Source organism: Notolepis coatsorum, assembly GCF_963971535.1.
Source record: "Notolepis coatsorum genome assembly, chromosome: 6".
In the NCBI taxonomy this organism is placed as follows: Eukaryota; Metazoa; Chordata; class Actinopteri; order Aulopiformes; family Paralepididae; genus Notolepis; species Notolepis coatsorum.
Genome location: NC_140170.1, coordinates 109,334,679 through 109,357,827, shown reverse-complemented (window position 1 = coordinate 109,357,827; position 23,149 = coordinate 109,334,679). Strand labels below are relative to the sequence as shown.

General features: G+C 42.3%; 1 protein-coding gene across 2 annotated transcripts; it reads left to right on the top strand.

The window, feature by feature from the left end:
* Positions 1-3,076: 3,076 nt before the first annotated feature.
* Positions 3,077-21,869, top strand: wnt2ba (wingless-type MMTV integration site family, member 2Ba). Of its 2 annotated transcripts, none has more exons than XM_084316755.1 (5): positions 3,077-3,318; positions 13,954-14,174; positions 16,742-17,019; positions 17,305-17,569; positions 20,925-21,869. In XM_084316755.1, exons 1-5 carry the CDS (start codon positions 3,287-3,289, stop codon positions 21,152-21,154), a joined length of 1,026 nt encoding a protein of 341 aa, XP_084172881.1. In that variant the 5' UTR covers positions 3,077-3,286; the 3' UTR covers positions 21,155-21,869. The 2 variants fall into 2 exon arrangements, with proteins under 2 accessions (XP_084172881.1, XP_084172880.1); XM_084316754.1 differs by having other exon boundaries at positions 3,077-3,786.
* The last annotated feature ends 1,280 nt before the right edge of the window (positions 21,870-23,149 follow it).

Genomic DNA, 23,149 nt, shown 5'->3' with positions numbered 1-23,149 from the left:
TTGTCACATGAAGTGACACGGGGACCGGTTCCACCGCCATGCCGTCATCCCAGACATCTAAATGGTCATCAGTTATGTGGTAGAGTGTGCATGTTCCCCCCCCCCTCTCTCTCTCTCTCTCTCTCTCTCTCTCTCTCTCTCTCTCTCTCTCCCTCTCTCTCTCTCTCTCTCTCTCTCTCTCTCTCTCTCTCTCTCTCTCTCTCTCTCTCTCTCTTCTCTCTCTCATTCTCCTCAAAATTAGCTCAAGCTTTGAGACGTTCCCAGAATAGGACCCTAGGGCCCCAACACAGAGACAGAGAGAGAGAGAGAGAGAGAGAGAGAGAGAGAGAGAGAGAGAGAGAGAGAGAGAGAGAGAGAGAGAGAGAGAGAGAGAGAGAGACAAGGGGGTTGCTGGATGACTGGTGACCGTCACCTGCTCCATGTAAAGCAATTTGTTGTAGAGTTGTTAGTGTAAAATCCATAGCTTGTCCTGTGGGTAAAGAAAGACATGTAATGAGGATCTGAGAGTCTCTGTCTCCACCTGACATCACTGAAGGACAAGTGGCCACGCCGTCATTATATGTGTGTGTGTGCGTGTGTGTGTACGTTTGTGTGTGTGCATGTGTACATGCATGCATCTAGATGTTATATAGTTTGTGTATACACAAGAATAATGCCCTGAGAATGTGCAATTCATTTCACACTAAAACAGAGCTAGCAGGTTTTTCCCCTGGTGATTAGAGAGATGGTAGAGTGACAGGAAGGTCACAGGTTTGATTCCTGCAACATTTAATGTCCAGTTAAAATATCCCTGGGCACCAAGCCTCGGGAGCATAGCTAAAACAACTACCCCTGAGCTATTGAAACTATTTTAACATGTCTAATTAGGAAGCAAATAAAATACATCAAAACCACATGTGTAATTGTGTGTGCTTATTGATATATCCCCATAGAAGGATATGTGTTATATACTGTAAGTAGTATAAGTCCGATATATGTACACCTCAGGTAAAGCATCGTCAAAAGCACAGTGTATAGACAGAGTTGCATGTCTGTGGATCAGGGAATGTGTAAGAAGGGAAAATACATTCTTCATTACACCACCACTGTAATATTTATGGTGATGAGGTTCTCTCCAAAACACCCCATTCTGATGGAGCTCCCAGTTGACAGCAAGCCTACTCAGACATACTCCATCACCTCCACTGTTTTCTTGTGGTATTCCTAGGTGGCTGCATTGTTTTTGACCTTTACTTAGGTCTGTGACTAATTCCCCTGGATTTGTACTGATTAATACGACCTCACACATACTTGCGCGTCACGTGCACACACACGCACGCACGCACACACACACCGCACGCACGCACACACACACACTGCACGCACGCACACACACACACACACACACACACACACGCACTCACACACACACACACACACACACACACACTCACACACACACACATACATACACACATACATCTTTCGAGCCTCCATACCCTGGCTGCTCAGAGCCTGAACACACAGCACCTAGCAACTCTAACTGAACTGCGGTAGGCAGACGGGGCAAGAGAGTGTCCTTGAGACAGGCCATTTGTTTCCACATTAGCCAGATGAGCTGAATACTTTCTGGATGGTGTCTGAGAGGTGGACAGGGTGCTTCCAACAATCTGCATAATTATGAAACAGCATTACTGCGAACGGACTCCTTTTGAGAGACATTTTGAGCCACGATGACCCTTAGTTTAAGAAACCAGACATAACAACAGAAAAGGATTAATCTGAACAATAACTTCAGAGACCGTAACAGGATAAAGTTTCTGCTCACCTGCACTGTTGTCACGTTCAATAGACAAAATGCGGTGAGGCTGGGTGTTGGTGAGCGCGGGCCTGCGCGGCAGGTGAGCATGGATCCAACAAGATGAGATAACGGGTTAAAGTGAGATTGTGCCTCTCAATCCGACATCAGATCATGTGTCGCCTCGCTCTCAATCGAGATCAATTCTTGACATGACGATGGACCGACACCACAGAAGCTACACCTTGTGACACGATGACGAGGTCTGCATACTTTCAATGAGGCCACTTAATTCTCCAGAGGCAGTGGACTGAGACCAATCACACCGGACCAGGGGAGGCATGTGCTTCCCTACTGCCCCCCGGGAGGGATTACCTGTCTCTATGGAGACACCAAGTTCCTGTTTAATGATGTGTCAAAAGCATGAAAGCTTGACCCTCATAGCTGATGGTGCCCCAAGCAAAACTTTCTCCTCTGCACGCACGCACGCACGCACGCACGCACACACACACACACACACACACACACACACACACACACACACACACACACACACACACACACACACACACACACACGCACGCATACCTGCTGGCTGCTTCACTCTCACTTTAAATCTGAATGTCAACCTCTGAAAGCCCACGTTTTGTCTGAATGTCTGCAGGTTAAGTGCAATGTTTTTGACCTTATATTTCCAATAGCATTATTGTAAAAGGCTTTTATTTGGTTGGTGTTGCACAGGATTGACTTGAAAAATCAACAATGCTGTGCTCTAGAAACACCTCATGGTCAGTTAATTTAATGAACTGACAGTTCATGTATCATTTATTCCTTGGATTAAACGTTCCATTTGGTGGACACCTTTATTCAAAGTGCCTATGTGACTTTTTTTTAAATATACAAAATCAAATACAAAACCCTGGCAATGGGCTAGTCTACGCTATATATACTCACTGAGAATATTATACTACACTGTATAATGATGTGACAAAGGGTGTTAAGATGGACAAACGTGGAAAAAGTAGGCTAATTAAGTATAGGATACCTATTCATAAATAATGAAAAAATGTGTTCTCTGCAATGGTTTTCCACACTGATCAAGTGAAAAAGTTAGATGCATTGATTTATAGTGATAGCCCCACACAACATGGCAGGGCGTACTTTCCATCGGTCTAAATATATACACACCTCTCTCCCACCGTCTATAGGTTTGCATACCGCTATTTGTAATTGTCTCACAAAGGAGGCACGGACAGCTGACGCGCCGGAGCGCTGTTTGGTCCAGCAGCGCATCTTCAGTCCTGGCAGAGGAGGAAAGGTGCGCGGACTATCTGTCTCTTGGACGCACGCATTACTCCATGGATACCTGGTTTAGCTTAGCCTGTAATATCAAAGTAACTACTGACTTTGATTAGTCCTACTTCAGCGTATCGGATTCGATGTCGGGATACTGCAACTTCTTACGGCTTCAGTGATTTAAAACCCAAGGCGCAACAGCTGAGGAAAATAATGGTTTCATCGACAATGCAAGAGCGCATCTGGTTGGGACATCTAACGTTACTATACATTTGAGACGGTGGACTAATTGCATTTAGTTTTATTGTATCTGCCCGCTAAGTTATTCGGATATAATATTATTGACATACAGCAGCTACATTGTCTTCCAGAGTGTTTCAATGGCACCGTTGAACAGGCAGCTCTTATAACTATTGATGAATGGCACATCTCCGCTTATTGAACCGGTTCCTTTTCTTTTCCAATGCGGACATCGGACAACCGTCAAGGACTTTCATACCTGACTCTACATTGTTTGCCAATACATGAAAAAAAGACTTGTTTTCATTGATGAAAGGAGGGGTGTTATCACGCAGTGAGATTATGGGGATGAGGAGTGTATCCCGAAATGGCACAATATCCCGGCGACACCGCTCCAAGCACACCTCTAGAATACACTTTACTTTTATTCTGCTCCTGCTTATGCTCACACCGAGAGTGGATTCGTCGTGGTGGTGAGTGAGTTATTCGAAGTGCACTTGCTGATGTAAGGTCCGTTCAGTCACAATTTGCATAATATAGGCATACATTTGCACATCATTCCGGCACATTTGTTGATGGCATTTGTGAAAAGATATGGATGAAGTTCAGGGTGAAATTGCAATGCTAATGATGGACAGTTTACAAACTACAAGGCCAATCGGTCTAATATTTGTTGTGCACATTTATGACACTGTAGGATTAACTCTAACTAATTTTGGTGACTGCATGACCTTTCCTCTCTAGCACCATCAGGCCAAATGTTAAATTTTAGAATTTGTGTATCTCGAATACCTTTCGTTCTAATCTTTTTAAATTTGTGGTGCACATTCATGACCCATAGGGGCAGAAGTCTATTGATGTTTGTGACTCCACCACCTTTCCTCAAGCGCCACCATCAGGCTAAATGTTCAGTTTTCACATTAGTGTATCTCTAACAGCTTTCATCCAAATCCTTAAAAATGTGTGGCGCACATTCATGATTCCAAGAGGAATACTTATAATGATGTTGGTTACCATGCCCTTTCCTCTATCACCACCATCAGGCCAAATGTTCAATACGCAAAGTGTATCTCCTGATCTGATTTCCACCAAACTTGCAGTCTTACCATTTAACCTCCCGACGGGTCCGGTACAGGACCCAAGCCATAAATCAATCTCTCGAGACTGTATGACATATCATAATGTTGCGTTTTTTTTCTCCAAATGTAGCCGAGAGTAAAGACCCTAATCCTGTCAAAACAGCAGACATAGTGTATATTTTCAACAATACGTTTGTTTACCAATAGGTAAAAGTGTTATTAATGAAATATTAGTTTAGGAATTGTATTCATATGCTAGCGAATTTCGACCGGAAATAAATGCGAGGGGCCATCTTGCTGTAGTCATTATGATGAAGGAAAGACAGGGCATTCGAAAAACGACATTACCCAGCTCATGCCAGCTTCTGTCAATCAAATGACTTGTAGAATAACTTTCTTTATTTCTCTTATTTTTCGGGATTATCTACCACAAAACTGAATGTTATTGGCATAGATTGGAGATTAGTTTGTCTACCTTCTGTGAACGTTTAGCAAGAATCCGCGTTGCAATCCGATTAAAAATAGCGGATCAGTTTCCATAATAGAAAATAACTGTATTTATTTACAGTAGATTTCATTCACGGTTCTTCCTGCACACCTGGTGATACTAAATCCAGATTGAACTCTGCCATTGGAAAGAGTAGATTTGGCCCGATCCATAGATGTGCAACTTGACTATAATAAGGTATTTTATAGGCCTGATATTCTATATTCTATAATAATATTTCAAATAGCATACATGTGTCCGGATGGCAGAATTCCGTACTGTATCTACAAAACCTTCTGTTTTTAATCATCTTCGCTTTATTAATTTTCTTAGAATTTTTGTTCAAGAATGTCAAAGAAAAATCATAATTTATATTCTCCTTTGTTTCATCACAATTTTATCAAGCCTAGTAACAGACACAATATTTCTGACACTGGGAATTAGGGGTGTAACGGTAAGTGTATTCGTCCCGCGAATTTACGGTACAGGCTTCACGGTGCGGTACGCGCAGCCATACGAAGAATACGTCTCATACCACTAGGTGAAACTAGAGTTGCACATTTTACAAATCTATGCTCAATATCTTTACTTTACTTTACACTGGCTCTTTAACGTTGAATATTAACACTTTCAATGCCGGCCATTAACATGGGAAACATGGTTAAATGCCAGGACCCACTTCAATGATAGCGTTGTGAACGTATAATCTCTGTCTTAAATTATGGCTATGTGTCTAATCTGCCTGTCGCTTATCAATGACTTGTTTGCAGTCAACATTGTCAAAACGGATTGTTTTTTTTAATCGGTTCATTTTCGTTTTATAGCATTTTGAAAAGCCCTAGTTTTTCAAGAAAATATATAGATTCCGTGATAAAAGGCATTTACTGGAATATTCTAGCATACACAAACACGTTGTCTATTGGCCTATTTATGAATAGTTTTCAAATAAACGCTAGATTATCGATAGTATATGTGTACTTATGCATGCTATAGAGGCGGGCTGAAAAATCTATTCTCTCATTTCCTCATCAGCGATCACAGCCACACACACATACATGCATAGGGCAAACGCTTATATCTCTGTGAAAACAGCTCTGATTACCCCAAGACTGGTAAAATAAATTCCTTACCTGAGATCAGATGTTATCCAAAAAGATTATGCCAATTCCTGATCGCCATTCCAAATATCGATCACGCTTATTGATTACAGTGTTGGGTCCTGTAAATACATAATCCACGCGTTTTCCGGGCCGGCGAGCACAATCGATCCTTCAGTTGGCTTGAGGGAAAAGTAAAATGAGCAAACTGGCCACCCCCCCTTCAGCAGTGTAAAGTAATGGGGTGCAGTTACACAGGGAGAGACGATAGGGGGCGGTATCTTCCCAATTGAGCTCAGAGAGACTCTGCAGCACTAACCCGAGGCTTGATTGATGAAATATGAATTCAAATCGCCAATAAAAAAACAACAAACAACCGCTATATAGCGTCGGGGGCACTCAAAGGTCGGCATGAACTAACGACAAAACGAGTCCGTGGCACTCAATGTGTTAAGCTTGTATTGCCAAATGTAGATGATGAATAAAACGTTGAAGCTTGCTTAGGCACACTGACAGTGGACAGAAAAAATTTACAATGCGCACTGACACTTTCCACCCGCCAATGGCGGGCATATTTTAGGTTTGGTGAGTGACACTGAGAGGTCTGTCCGCCACGTGGCGGGTAACAAAATGAAAATAGTCATGTAAAATAATTAAAACTGCTGTGTGTTTTGGTCTTACGACAGTCGCCTTTTAGCAAATCGCAAAGTCTGCGATTTGGGATACGTTATACAGCGAGTTTGATTCACGTTTTTTTCTTGCGTGCCAGTCATGCTTACCAATCAGAAGTGCTGTGATCTCATTGCTCACCAATCAGAAGTAGCTCAAGGTAGCTAGTATACGCCCATCAACAACAGCTCGTGAAACGTGACAAACGTCTGTGTGTGAAGACTTATAGCATAGCTCCAGAGTGCTTTGGTCGCATTTTGCGAACAAAATCAGTCCCAGCTTTTTTTTTTTTTACGCTGTTTCTATGTGCACTGCAGTGTAAATTCCAATGCTTCTAACAAGCTTGGCATCCTAGTCATTCATTTCCGTCGGGGGAAAACTAACGTTAGCCGCTAGCTAAGCTAAGCTAGCCAATCCTGCTCAGTCAGAAAACAGCTGAGCTGAGGTTAGAAAGGGTGGGGGGGAGCGGGGCTCTCTCTCCATCCCTCTCTCTACTTGTTCAATTAAGGAGCCCTTTCTGTGTGTGTGTGTGTGTGTGTGTGTGTGTGTGTGTGTGTGTGTGTGTGTGTGTGTGTGTGTGTGTGTGTGTGTGTGTGTGTGTGTGTGTGTGTGTGTGTGTGTGGTGTGTGTGTGTGTGTGTGTGTGTGTACACGGGGAAAAGACCAGATGACATGAGTTTGAGAGTACAAATTTTACTCTGGCCTCTTATTTAAGTGCGTATTCTTCAACGTAATAGCTTATCTACTTGAAATGTACTGATTTTTTTTATATATATGTGACACAAAAATGCGTATTTTTTTGGCTGGTAAGAAATATGCTTGGCGGGTAGAATTTTCCCATCTGCCCGCCACTGGTTAATTTCGGGCCCTGTTTGTAACACAGCAGGGTCATTCAAATTTTACAGTTTTCTTTAGTTTTCTTGTTCGCCCAATAATGGTAACCAATGGAAAGACACACACGCATGCGCACATCGCGAACACACATGCCTACTTTCTCCACGGACTTTCTCAGTCACAGCTGATTGAAAAAAAAAAGCACTACATACTGATCATCTGAGCTCCTCTCCAGTTGCTGCTACTGTGTTTAAATCCAAAATATTAATAAATCCTCTGCCATTGTTGTGTAACATGTTATCTATTCTCTAGTCTTCTTAAGTCTCGGCTTCACATGAAGTTAAATCCTCTCTACAAGTGAAACTGAAACTAAGTTGTTGCATAAGTTGTTAAGGGGGCAGTAGGCAATTAATTTACTCATTGGATGCCTGAACACAGAATGACACCAGTATCACTGACTACCACGGCAAGCCTATAGAATATCATTATATTTAATAATAATAATTATAAATATATAATAATTATTATAAATATTCTTTTACCGAAATCGTACCGAACCGTGACACCAATACAGAGGTACGTACCAAACCGTGGCTTCTGTGTACCATTACACCCCTACTGGGAATACATTCCCTGAGATCCAAAGATGTCCCCAGATACCAAGAACATGCAAATAGCCTTGTAGAAGTGGAGCAATCTTCCATTTACTTAGATATGTATTTTTAGGCGGATTTTCAAAAAATAGGGCTAGGGCTTAACAGGGTAATAGTGTGTAATACTGTGTAATAGTGTAACAGTGTAATTATGTGATAGTGTAATAGTATAATAGAGTGTAATACTGTAATTGTAGTCTGCATTTGTTAAATATTGTAGGTGTGTTTGCTCTGTGAGAGAGAAGAAAGGCTGCCGCCTGGTGGAGATTTGTGCTCTACTGAGCACACCTTTCTAGTTGTATTTTTGCATTCCATTTAAAACCTTCCTATATGAATTTGAAGAGGGATTCCTATTAAAAAAAGTATCATGGTAGTAGTTTCAATTTAAATTATACCATGGTACCAGCCACTGTATAAATAATTTACAATGACACTACCATGGTCAAAGTTATGTATCACCATGGTACAACTTTTGTACTTAAATAATACCATGGTATAAGTTTCAAGTTCAAGTTTCTTTATTAGTAAAATTTGATCACAAAAAAAGTTTCTTTATTAGTTGTCAAGTACAGAATACTTTTATATAAAATGCTTCTTTCTGTTTTGCTCCATTAAGCAGGATGCCAAGCTTGTTAAATTAATCTATTTAAACTATAATAGCCTACTGATGGTAATATCATGATACCTGCCACATTTCAGTGACTAAAGAAAATTATACCATGATACCTTTCTGGAAATACAATGATACAGAAATTATACCATGATACATTTTGGGAAATGCAATGACTTTCTTGTCAGGGTTTCTATTGGAATTCTCTGGAATATTTGGAAATTGAGAAATTATACAGTGAATCACCAAGGATGGCTTCCAGATGTATCCTGTTCACCAAACACGTGTGGGAAATAGTTGATCTAAACAAAGCCATAATTCTGTTGCCTATATTGCCACCGCACCTGAAAACCAAGAGTCTGGAACGCTTCGTCTCAAACTTGGGGAAATTCCTAGTTAATTCCTAGTATAATTGTAAACACAGAATCATTTCATAGGTTGGGTAGTGTGTAGGAATGCACTGTGGTTGTGCTGCCTGTGGATTGGGAGTTGTACAAACATTAATACAGTAAGTGTAGATGATCAGCATAGCGCCGTGTCCTGTGTTTATGAAGATTAATGGTGTGGGTGGGTGGTGGGTGGGGGGCGGGAGTTTCCCCCATCCATCCATCTTTTCCTGTGGCAGGTGCAGGCGCCGGTGCGTGGAACAGTGTTCCTATGTTATTTCTCTTGAGGGTTTACGGACCCAGCAGGGAAACATACATGCAGCCTGACCCCCCCCCCCCCTCAACCTCACTACCTCATCTCATGTGTCACATGACACTTTCAGAAAATACATGACGTGTAATTGGTTATATCTGGGCTATAGGGGTGCAGTCATAATTCATTATTCTCTTTCTTGGTGAATTATTGGCCTCCTGGCAGTATTAGCTCCTGTTTTACAATAAACATCTCTATGAAATGAATAATTTCCTGTAGCCAAGGTCAAATGGTCAGATATTTTATTATTTTAACCCGATTTGTTTTTTCTAATCCCTCTGCTGCCTAATGCAAAATAATAAATCAGCTGTAATATAAAGCCAGAGAGGCAGCGAGGCAGAGAGAGAGAGAGAGAGAGAGTGAGAGTGAGAGTGAGAGTGAGAGAGAGAGAGAGAGAGAGAGAGAGAGAGAGAGAGAGAGAGAGAGAGAGAGAGAGAGAGAGAGAGAGAGAGAGATGAACGTTTTCTGTCCGGATGAATACGTATTTCTGTAATCCTGATTTATAATATATGGTTTATATTTACAATATTAGGTCTTAACCCTACTTTTTAATCATTGCAATAATGAAGATGAACACTACGTGTCTTGCTGCACAGGAATCACTCTTTCTCTTCTTTTTTTCTCTCTCTCTCTCTCTCTCCCCCCTCTCTCGATGTGTGTGTGTGTCCTCTCCTTCCTTGAGGCAGGGTCTTCTGGCACAGCCAGTGTGCAAAACACATAATAAAAACACATTGTGGCTCTGCTCTGCTCAGGCAGATAGACAGGGTTAGAATAGGGCTGGACAACCATAACAGGAGTGGAAACTGTATGTCTGTTTCCGTCTCGGTGGCCGGGCGACACATATGTGGCTGTGATTAGGGACTATAATGATATCCGGATGGAGAGCAGAGCGTGTAGGCTTAAAGCACTGTGGTACTAGGAGGGTATGGTGTGTAGGCTTAAAGCACCGTGGTACTAGGAGGGTATGGTGTGCAGGCTTAAAGCACCGTGGTACTAGGAGGGTATGGTGTGCAGGCTGAAAGCACCATGGTACTAGGAGGGTATGGTGTGCAGGCTTAAAGCACCGTGGTACTAGGAGGGTATGGTGTGCAGGCTTAAAGCACCGTGGTACTAGGAGGGTAGGGTGTGCAGGCTTAAAGCACCATGGTACTAGGAGGGTAGGGTGTGCAGGCTTAAAGCACCGTGGTACTAGGAGGGTATGGTGTGTGTTAAAGCACCATGGTACAAGGAGGGTATGGTGTGCAGGCTTAAAGCACGTGGCACTATAGGGTATGGTGTGTAGGCTTAAAGCACTGTGTTACTAGGAGGGTATAGTGTGCAGGCTTAAAGCACTGTGGTGTTAGAAGGGTATGGTGTGCAGGCTTAAAGCACTGTGGTACTAGGAGGGTATGGTGTGCAGGCTTAAATCACTGTGGTGTTAGAAGGGTATGGTGTGCAGGCTTAAAGTACCATGGTGTTAGAAGGGTATGGTGTGCAGGCTTAAATCACTGTGGTACTAGGAGGGTATGGTGTGCAGGCTTAAAGCACCGTGGTGTTAGAAGGGTATGGTGTGCAGGCTTAAAGTACCATGGTACTAGGTGGGTATGGTGTGCAGGCTTAAAGTACAGTGGTGTTAGGAGGGTATGGTGTGTGGAGGGGGGGTTCAGGGGTCACTTGTACTGTAGTTGACTGCTCCTGTGTCCTGGTGATTAGGCCTCTGCACCCCCCCTCCCCCCAGCTCAGTGTGATAATAACCCCACCATGTGATGGGCCTTTTATGGTTTTCTATAGTGTATGGGATTATGTTTGAATAGAACAGGAAGAAAAGGGCTGCCAGGGGAGTGAGATGCTTTGCAAAGGGTGTGAGGGATTTCATGTACTCTTCCTCTCCTGATTATGTTGCACTTGAGTAGGAGTAGTGATTTAATGTGAAGAGGAAGAAGAAGAAGATTAATTGCTTTCGTCCAATCAATCTAGACAGCAGGGGTGAAAGATACACAATTATTTTTTTGAGGACACAATTCTAATTTACTTTTGATTCTTTATGTGTTAAATTGTAAAAGTGTAATCAATACTGAGCTCTAATTATATATATATATATTATATACAGTCTGGTTTGGCTCAAACAAATAAATAAAAAGGATTTCCAAAATATATATGTATTTATTATTATCTATGTATATGAAATGAACTATAAACAATTATATATACATATGAACCAATACATATATTTTGGAAATATTCTTTTAATATTCATATATAAATATATATGTGTGTGTGTCTGATTTATTATAAAAATAACTTGCCTTAAACATTATGCTAATAACAGGAGCCATAACATACCGTCCACCAGTTAAACTGAGAGAAAAAGCAATAGAGACGTGTGCTACTTACACAAACATATCTCCATACATCTCCATAGTGAACGTGATCGTAGACATAGCACACATAAAACTGTTTAGAGGAAGGGTAAGATACCCCTTTTTAAATAGGGTACTTCTTCTTACGTGGATACTATACTATGTCTTTACTACTATGCATACTGCGGCATGGTCATGCTGGACCTACAAAAGGCCTTTGACACGGTCAATCACTCCATTCTGATTGACAAGCTAAAAGCAATTGGTTTTGATAGTCTATCAGTGAGCTGGATGCAATCCTACCTTGAGGGGAGGGAACAGATGGTGGAGGTAAACGGTACCCTATCCCCCCCCCTCACAGTGAGCTGTGGTGTTCCACAAGGAAGCATACTAGGACCGCTACTGTTCCTAATTTATGGAAATGACATGTCGTCAGCTTGTGACTGCAACTTGTTCCTGTTTGCGGACGACTCAGCCCTGCTGGTCTCTGACAAGAACAAGTTACAGGTTGAAAAAACCCTCAGCTCGGAACTAGGCAGAATCTGCATATGGCTCGCTGATAACAAACTATCATTACACATGGGCAAAACAGAGTCCATTCTCTTCGGTTCAAATAACAAACTCAGCAAGACCGACGGCTTCTCAGTTACAGTGGGTGACAATATTGTAACAAGGAAAGATGAAATTACCTACCTGGGTTCCATCCTAGAGGCTAATCTCTCCTGTGACAAAATGGCATCCAATGTAATAAAAAAAGTCAACCAACGAACTCGATTCTTGTACCGGATCTCCTCTCTGGTAAACAAGAATACCCTGAAGACTCTGGCAGGAGCACTCATTCAGGGGTACTACGACTATGCTTGCACCTCATGGTACCAAAGCACCTCAAAGGCGCTAAAAACAAAATTACAAACATCTCAAAACAAACTGGTCAGACTACTGCTTGACCTTACTCCTAGAACCCACCTGACCCCTGCCCACTTTGACAACCTAGGATGGCTTAGAGTAGACGACAGAGTACAGCAACTTGCAATGGGCCTGGTCTACAAGATACACTACACGACCAAGGTACCCATGTACATGTCAAAATACTTCCCAAAGGTCAGTGAATACCACGATCACAACACCAGAGGGAGCTCCACAAATCATGTTAAACCCAGATTCGGCTCAAATAAGGGACTAAACACGTTTTGCAATTATGCCACATCAATGTGGAACGCCCTACCCAAAGCTGTAAAGGAATGTGGATCACTACCCACTTTCAAAACCTCTCTCAAGGGACACCTACGAGAGACTGCAATTCAACACTGGCCCCTGTAAATATCCTAACCCAACCCCCTCCAATGTACAGTCATTTACCTAGTATGGTTTTGTCAATAGTCCAATGTACAATTTTGTTTGTTTGTACAGTGTCTCCCCCCCCCCCCTCAATGTACAGTTTTGCTTGTTTATACAGTGTGCCCCCCCCCCAACCACCTCCAATGTAAATTACCCAGTATGGTTGTCAATATCCCAACGTACCCAACCCCCCCCACCCAACCTCCTCCAATGTACAGTTTCTACGTCAAATGTATATACTCCCTTTTCTTGACACCTTCTGTATCACAAACAGTACTGTATTTGCAAATCTGGTATGTCATAAATGTATAGATGTAGCAGTACTGACTATCTGTATGTCATGTATGTCATATATGTCCTGATGAATTGAAAATGGGGGACCCTGATGTAAACAAGACGAAAGTCTTTCTCTGGTCTGCATCCCCTTAACAATTGTGTGTATTGAGCTGTACTGTATTGTACCCATTCTGCAATCTGTTAATAAAGTTTTCAATCAATCAATCAATCAATCATGCACTCAACACTGCAGCACCCAAGTTTCAGCACTGTTTGATGAACATTGTTACTCAGCTGAAAGACTTGTACCCTTCCTGATGACTTGTCGTACAGAACTTGTAAGTCGCTTTGGATAAAAGCGTCAGCTAAATGACAAAATGTAAATGTAAACATTTAAATATCCTGGCCTAGATGGTATATATGAAAGAAAACTGCATGAATAAACCAATTGCAGGAGGGCACTTGGTGAGTGGCAAACGAGAGGGCAGGGGCTCTCGCCTGTACCGGCACATGAGGTTGAATGATGTTGCATCTGTTGTTCCTTGGATCTGAACCTGCAGGTACATCGGAGCGCTGGGCGCCCGGGTGATCTGCGACAACATTCCAGGCCTGGTCAACAAGCAGCGCCAGCTGTGCCAGCGTCACCCGGATCTGATGCAGTCCATCGGCGAGGGCGCCAAGGAATGGATCAAAGAGTGCCAGCACCAGTTCAGACACCATCGCTGGAACTGCAGCACACTGGACAGAGACCACACTGTGTTTGGCAGGGTCATGTTACGAAGTGAGCATGTCGCTGGGCCTTAGGGAAGCTTCTGTGAGCATTGTGTGTGTCTGTGTGTGTGTGTGTCTGTGTGTCCATATTCCTGTGTGTGTATATGTGTAAACTATTCTTTCAGCATTAGACTACATCAGCAGCTTCCATGTGATTCAGGAAAATCCACAATATGATCATCCTCATATTTGTCTACCTAAGTGTAGAAATAATAATAAGTGTAATGTTATTCAAGTTCAAGTTTCTTTATTAGTTGTCATACAGAAGTACAGAATACTTTTATACAAAATGCTTCTTTCTGTTACGCTCCAGAGACTGTGCTAGACAAAAATAGATAAGTATAAAATAGAAGTCAAGTACATACACAAGTGTTCAGTATGTACATATGTACAATGTTCAATGCAGAGTAGAAGTAACTGAGTTACCATACAATATACTAACATACAATATACTATACAGTGCAAAGCAGAAATGGGATGAGGTACAATTTACAGTAAGGTGTAATGAGGTATGGGTTGTAGTGCAAATTATTTACCAATAAATATAAAGTGTGTTTAGGTGTTCTAAAGTGTGTAAAGTGGGTGCTGCAGTGAGTTGTTTGTTTAAAGTGAGTGTGTGCGTGTGGATGTGTGTGCTGTGAGTGCATTTGATGGTTGTTACATAGTGTTATTGTTCGTTGAGCATCCTGATGGCCTGGGGATAGAAGCTTCTTCTGAGTCTTTCTGTACTGGCCATGAGACTTCGGTATCGCTTGCCTGACCGCAGCAGTTCAAAGAGGCAGTTGTTTGGGTGGCTGGAGTCTTTGATAATTATCTTAGCCTTACCCCTGCACCGCTTGTTGTAAATGTTCTGGAGAGTGGGAAGCCCCCACATATTAATATTATCGGTATATTATTATCATTATTATTATTCTCGACACCATTGTAAATTGAGAGCTTGCTCTCAATGATCATTGGAGTTTGAATAAAGATAGAATTTAAATGAATAAACGTGTAATGATAGGTGTAATAGGGTAATTAATCAGATTCAACTCTTGACCTCTCTTCATCTGAATCTATTAGCCTCCAGTGCACGTCAGACAGACAGTGCAGACAGACAGTCACAGAGAGAGAGACAGAGAGAGAGAGAGAGAGAGAGAGAGAGAGAGAGAGAGAGAGAGAGGAGAGAGAGAGAGAGAGAGAGAGAGAGAGAGAGAGAGAGAGAGAGAGAGAGAGAGAGAGAGAGAGAGAGAGAGAGAGAGAGAAGAGAGTAGAACGTGTATTTAGTTTCACCTCCTCAGGAATGGAGACTCGGAGTGATTGGGAAAGTGGACGTTCTCCGAAAAACAAGTAGCAGATCGAGGGATCCACATGGCTGATGTATAAACAGTAATAGGAGATGTAAATATTTGGGTAGATGTTTCTGGCAGCCAGACAAAGCTTCACTCCCTGACACGTCGCCTGCGTTCTGCTTGGGTTGCGTGAGGAGGACTGATGGTAGGGATGAAGCCAGACCAAATAACCCCTGAGATATCCTGCCAAATGAAAACAGAGAGCTGCCATCTGTGCAAATTAAAAGGTGGAAGGAGAGTTGCTTGGACTGTGATGTTATGACCGAGATGTTAGTTACGTCTGCCCATACACCATACATGGGATGATTTCTATGCTGGTAAAGTCAGGATATATATCCTGACTTTACCAGCATAAAATCAGCCCAGGGAAAGCAGTCCTTTTAATGTGTATATATATATATATATACACATATATATATATATATATACACATATATATATACACAAATATATAAAAGGACTGCTTTCCATTATTGGTAACTCAGGTCAGAACATTATATATACTGGTAATAGCCTGTAAATAGTTTGAATTAAACCAGATCAGTTGTAGGTATGTGCACATCCCTGAGTTTGGTGCAGAGCCGAAAAAATATACAGTTCAAAAGATTCAAATTAATGCTTGTTGCAACCCATGTCAAGAATTCTGCAGAGTGCAAATAATTAATCAATGTAGTTTCCCTGATTGCAGTTCCAGCTTGGACCAATTTGTCAGCCACCTGTGTAAAGTGTAAAGACTTGAGACTTACTTGGGACTTTTAAAGACTGTGTCATGTCTTGGTCCCACCTCTGTTATTTACACACATTTCAGTAATGTGTTATGACATTGCTTTAACAATTGAATGTAGTAGCTACCATACAGTAATGCAGTTCAGGATATATACATCCAGAGCATGCTCACTTACAGGTATTAGTTTAACCCTTTCACTACCACACTACAGAAGGTTAACCCTTTACTATCACACTACAGACGGTTAACCGGTGATAGTAAAGGGTTAACCTTCTGTAGTGTGGTAGTGAAAGGGTTAACCCGCTGTCGTGTGGCAGTAAAAGGGTTAACCGTCTGTCGTGTCGCAGTGAAATGGTTAATAACCATTGAGCTGTAGGGAGGTGGATCCACAGTCATCCCTACGACAGCACCACTACTTGTGTAGAACGTTGTGCTAACTGTGACTCGGACCATCTTCCTCACTTCAGCCATTGCTCCGACTGTGACCCGGCTTCTCTCTCCGTGTCTCCCTCCCGCCAGGCAGTCGAGAGGCGGCGTTCGTGTACGCCATCTCCTCGGCGGGTGTGGTCTACGCCATCACCAGGGCCTGTAGCCAGGGAGAGCTGAAGATCTGCAGCTGTGACGGCCACAAGCGCGGACGGGCCAGCGACGACCGGGGCGAGTTCGACTGGGGCGGATGCAGCGACAACATCAACTACGGCATCAAGTTCGCCAAGGCCTTCGTGGACGCCAAGGAGAGGATGGTGAAGGACGCCCGAGCACTGATGAACCTGCACAACAACCGCTGTGGACGAATGGTGAGCTTTGCTTTGATTTTTCACATTTTTATGTATATTTATATATATATATATATATATATATATATATATATATATATATATATATATATATATATATATATATATATATATATATATATATATATATATATATATATATATATATATATATATATATATATATATAATGTTTTGACTTTGCACACATCTGACTAGAAAATGCTAGGTTTTCTAACACAGACATGATGCCACGGGCCACATCAACTAACTCAGTGCCCCCGTCACCTTTGACCTCTCCTCCAGGCGGTGAAGCGTTTCATGAAGCTGGAGTGCAAGTGTCACGGGGTCAGCGGCTCCTGTGCCCTGAGGACCTGCTGGCTGGCCATGTCCGACTTCAGGCGGACCGGCGACTACCTGCGCAAGAAGTACAACACGGCCATCGAGGTGACCATGAACCAGGACGGGACGGGGTTCACGGTGGCAGACAGGGACTTCAAGGGAAGCACCAAGAACGAGCTGGTGTACGTGGAGAACTCGCCAGACTACTGTCTGCTGGACCGAGCGGCAGGTACGCTGATGCCGGGTGGAGGGCTTCCTCACTGCACAGAGCACTGTGAGGACCAGGCCTCGGCTGTAATAATTCATTTTATTTATATAGCGCTTTTCAATAACCCAAAGACGCTGAACTTGACTAAACCAAAACATTTTTAGTCCTATGTTATCCTTTATCCAGGAAATCGCTCATCCAAGAGAAGAAAAATCACCCATCTAACCGCTTGTGGGGAAATCGATGATATGTTTTACTTAATTTCAGCAGACAAATGATCCTCCTCCTTAGCCACAATCTTGATTAAAATTGTAGTACAAATATTAGGAGACTAAAAGAAAACACGGTAGATAGATATTAGGCTACAACGGCCCTTTGCCAGGCCTCTGTGAGAGTCATCTGCTGAAGGCTTGCATTCCGTCACAGCTTAAAGTCCAATTATTTGACCTCTAACATCTCTCTTTAATTCCCACATTTTGTGCCTTGCCTTGTTAAGCTCACGTCTCACTCCTCCTTACCGATCCTGTCGATAGACCGCGAAGGGGTTCAATAACATACTATTAAAAGGCTAGTTGTGATAGTCTACACATTATGTAAGGGACCTGGTTGGCTGTTGGTAGGGGTGCAAGATTCGGGAAACCGCAAGATTCTATTCATATTTCGATATTTGGGGCCACGATTCGATTCAAGATCAATTCTTAAATCAGCAATTTGATTTTAGATTGCTGTTTTGAGTTACATTTCCCATTTGACTGCGGTAGACACTTTAATAGGTCTCAAAGAACAAAATCACTCAATGTAAATTTTTATTTATTTATTTTCCAGTTTAGACCACTCAATGCTCAATAGATGCAATCTTTTGAACAGAAACATGTTACTGGGAGTCTTCGATAAATCTTTTGAATTTGTGAATAGATTTTTTTATCGGTAGAGATAGAATCACAATTCTTATGTGAATCGATTTTTTTGCACACCTCTAGCTGTTGCTTCATCATTCTATTATTGTCCTCACCTATTCCCCTCCATTATGTCGACGCCGTAGAAAGCTGTATGCTGTCACCTCTGACAGCTGATGAAGGTGTGTTCGTTACGAGTGGATGTTTCTCGGCCACTATTTAGAGGTGCAGAGGTGATCTTAAAAGGAGCTTATGACCCTCCTTTCCACTAATCTCCATTGTATAGGAATTCACACCCTAAGGATACGACCAGGCTTATTTTTCAAATCCCTCCTTTGGTCACTATTAAGCTCCACTCCCTAAAGCCTGAGGGGAGGAATACCTTCACTCTCCCTCTCCTCTCCCCTCTTCCACTCCTCTCTGCTCCCCTCTTCTTCTCTCCTCTCTGCTCCTCTCCTCACTCTAGGGATGTCCCCCTGTTATTAGACACATGGCATCTGATCTCAGGCTTAGATCTTATACCTTTAGAGATAACATGCACTCTTCCGTGTGTCTGAGATCATTCTCCAGACACCTGTAACCCCCATTACAGGGTTAAGAATACTCTGTGGTTTATCTTGTGGACTATGTCATCTTGAAAATGTTTATATAAATACGTGTAAATACATTTTGCAACTCTCTATCACCAAGTCATGTAACACAAGAGTAATACCACCTATACCTAGTTCATGAACTTGTTTATTGCAAAAGATTTTGTTACATTTGTTGTTATAAACAAGGGTGTATAGGAAAATAATCCGGTGCACAGGAAGTGACACATTTTACGCCACCAGCAGCGACAGTGGTTTGTTTGGAATAAATACAAGACATACTGAGTAGTTAGCATGACCTTTCAAGATGGGAAGCAAGTAAGGGCAGTACAAAAACAGCAATCACTGTTTATCACTGATAGATGTTGCCAAAACAAGAAAAACAAGGATATTGCGCATTAAAACAAAATCAAAATCCCATTATCCTCTATCCCTGAACACGTGTACATTTCAGTCTGATACATTGAAGAATATTAAAATAATCTGTCATCCCACCTCCCATCATTTAAAAGGGGAAAAGGAAACACTAGAAAAAAATCTAAGGGATAATTCAAAATGAATGAATACCTGCAAATCAATTAATCATGTCAGCTTTAATAAAACTGTTTTTATAAATGAAACAAATGTAGTAGCCTAATTTTAAGCTAGCAGTTTTATGGCGGCCTCCATGTTTTTGTTTCTGATGGATACATACAGTCACTGGAGTGATATATGTAAAGTGTCTTAGGCTATGTGTCCACTCAAAGCCTTTTTTTCAAGGCGGACCGTTTTGAAAAAAGAAAAAAAAAAGCTCAGAGCGTTTTTTCTGAGGCTCGCGCCAGCCGCGGCTCCGCCCCTTCCTCGATGAGTTACATTGATGAGCGCGCTCCTTTTCCAAAAGTTTAACTAGTTTCAACTTTATGAGCTGGGAGCGCTCCGACCAAAAACGCTGCCGCCCAGAGCTCATAAAACGCAAGGCGCGTCGCTGGGAAGAGGAGCGCACCTGTCGCTTCTCCAGCATAGAAATGAATGACAGAAAGGAGCTGACAACTCATAAAACGTCGGCTATGGACACAAGCCCTTAGAGTGCAGAAGTCCAGTTTGTCCCTCAGTCATAGTGGGGTTCATACCGACCATTAAACATATACAAATATTTTAGTGCTGATTTGAGACCAGTTTCTCTTTTCTCTTTCCTGTATTTAGCCAGATAAAACATGAAGAACAGGTTTCTTATTTGCAATGTCAATCTGGTCCAAAGGCCCCAACAGGAATACAAACAAAAATCATATATATATTAATAATAAAATAAAAACACAGTTAAGAATCATACACATAAACTAATAAACAAATAAACACATGCACAGCCTATGTAAATTATAAACAGGGGAGGAGTAGGGGGGTGAAAGTATGTGTGTGTGTGTGTGTGTGTGTGCAAACAGATGTGTGTGTCTAGGTGCGAGTATGAAGATGAATGAGTGCTTGTATGTTGTGTGTGAGAGGGTGTATGCAAGTGTGAAACTGAGCAGGAGGGATCTACTAAGAGCGGGTTAAGTTTATTCTTGAAGGCAGTCAGTGAAGTAAGAGCTGTACGTTTAAGGGTGTCTTGAAAAGCGTTCCAGTCATAAGCTGCTGCAAAGTGAAAGGAGTTTCGGCCGAAGGTGGTCTTGGAGCTTGGGATGTTTAGTTTGATGAGCTCCCTTGAAGTGCTATGAGAAAGGTGGAGCAGGGAGAAAAGATAAGTTTAACTAGTGACATTGTATGGATGTATGGACATGACTTCTGGTCTTATCTTCTTAGTTTATCTAGTGACATTGTATGGATGCATGGACATGACTTCTGGTCTTATCTTCTCAGTTTATCTAGTGACATTGTATGGATGCATGGACATGACTTCTGGTCTTCTCTTCTCAGGCTCCTTGGGTACAGCAGGACGAGTCTGCAACAAGTCCTCCAGAGGAACGGACGGCTGTGAGGTCATGTGCTGTGGGCGGGGCTATGACACCATGCGTGTCAAACGCATCAGCAAATGCGAGTGCAAATTCAAGTGGTGCTGTGCCGTGGAATGCAAGGACTGCGAGGACACCGTGGACGTTCACACATGCAAGCCCCACAAGCGACCCGATTGGTTGGACCTAACCTGAGGGGAAAATACCTGACCAATCACATAATCCAACTGATTTACCTGTGGGTGACTGACTGCACTGCATTACGGGATGTCGAGTCCATCCCTTCATGACCCAGTTCTCCTACCTTTATTACCTCTGGTTCTGATTTGACTACAACCTGAAAACACTTCCTGAAATGGAGAGTTCTATAGACTCGGATTGGATGATGCTGAACTGGAAGGAGGTCGAACTTACAGATTGTGTGCTGCTTCTAATGTGTTTCTGAGGATACATTTTTCTCCCACTTTCTTTTTTTAAACAGACTTAATCTTTGATGTGTAAATTGCTGAATATACAGTCTATTGTAAGTGCACCCTTGGTTTAAGTAGGGTATTTTAGGTGGTGTCTTTGTTTGATTGATCACCTTTATGTTTCTAAGTGGAGGGAGGGAGAGAGAGAGAGAGATACTTTGACATACTGGAATAGAGACACTGACTCTACTCATTTCAAAAGGATATATTAAGGCATTGTACAGTACAGCTACTGTAGATAGTATTCTTCATACTACAGTCCAGCCAGTTGCTTCAAACGAATGTGAAACTCTTTAACACTCAAACTTTAAGTGACTGAAGAAAGTGCTTCAAGGCCAGGGAGCTGAACTGTGGCCTACTGACATCACTGTACCTCGACAGTGAAGAGAGAATTTACTTCAACACATTTCTATCATGCGAGATTGATATGCAAAACATAACGTGACTGTGTTTGATAGTTTTGTCTATTGTCCATATCAAATGTATCATTATTATACACACATCTGTCCGTCATAACTGTCCTGATATTCAGACGTCACTATTTAAAAAAAAAAAATTACTACATGGTCTAATATCTTGCCATTTTGTAAACAAATGTTTTCAGATAAACAGTATTGTGAGTCTTACTTTCATGCCACCGTCTTAAGTATAGGCTGTGTTCTTCAAATTGTGTCGAAGCGAACCTCTTCATTTAGCTAACTGTGCACCGAAGCTGCTGCGAGTTCCCCGCTATCGCACCACCACCGAACACTTTTCTGATGCGATCTTACGCAACAGTGCTTTCAGTCCATTGTTGCAGCCGCTGGCTCTGACCGGTCCGTGAGAAGTCAAGTATTTTGGTGAAACCGGGCCAAGACGTTGCACAAAGCACAGTAGAGCGCTTTTAGTTGAAGGCTTTTTAGTTTGAGTTCAGGTCAACATTCAGCAACATCGTGTTGGGCCATCGGGAGGGGGGGGGGGCCTTCAGGAGCCTTCAGGGTGAATGTAAATTAATTTGACAACAAGCTGGGGGATGCTGACCATCAACACAACTCTTACAACGTCCACGTCGTGAGGGTTGGGAGCCAAAAGAAAGCTATGGAGACACATGTTGGTGTCGAGGTTCACAAGTATATAAAAAAAAAAAAAAAAATCCGGTTACATTCGTAAATGTAAATCACATTTAAGTACGCAGACACTGTTTTTGGGGGGGAAAGAATAGGGCCATTTACACACCACAGGGCTGACTTGCACCTGCACTGCCCTGGCCCTGAGCATTCCTTTTCCATCACACTACAAGTAACCGGACCAGCGGAGCCCAGTTCACTTCTGGCTTGATGCAGCAGTGTGAAAATGACTATAAAGTCCTGGTGGGTGTTTTAATGTCTGCCGTGGGTGTTATCGTCACCTTGGGAAGAGTCCCAAAATACCTCTGCAGTTCTATATTAGAACATGTTGATCCGCTCTCTGTCGCTCACATTAGTCTCCTTCTGTTCTCCCGCTGTGTAAGTGCTATAGTGCACGGCCCGCTGTACGGTGGAGGAAGAACAAGGACAAAGCAGCCCTCGTACTGTCTTACTGCGCCCGACACAAGTTCAGGCAGTTCAGTATGAAGTAATGCTTCATTGTTTCACCGTGACAAATCCTGGATTTGCGGACAGAAGAACATACATCACAGAATACCCCCAAGGTTGAATTGTGGTGGTGTTTTACATGAGCTTTTAATCCACCGGAGATTACG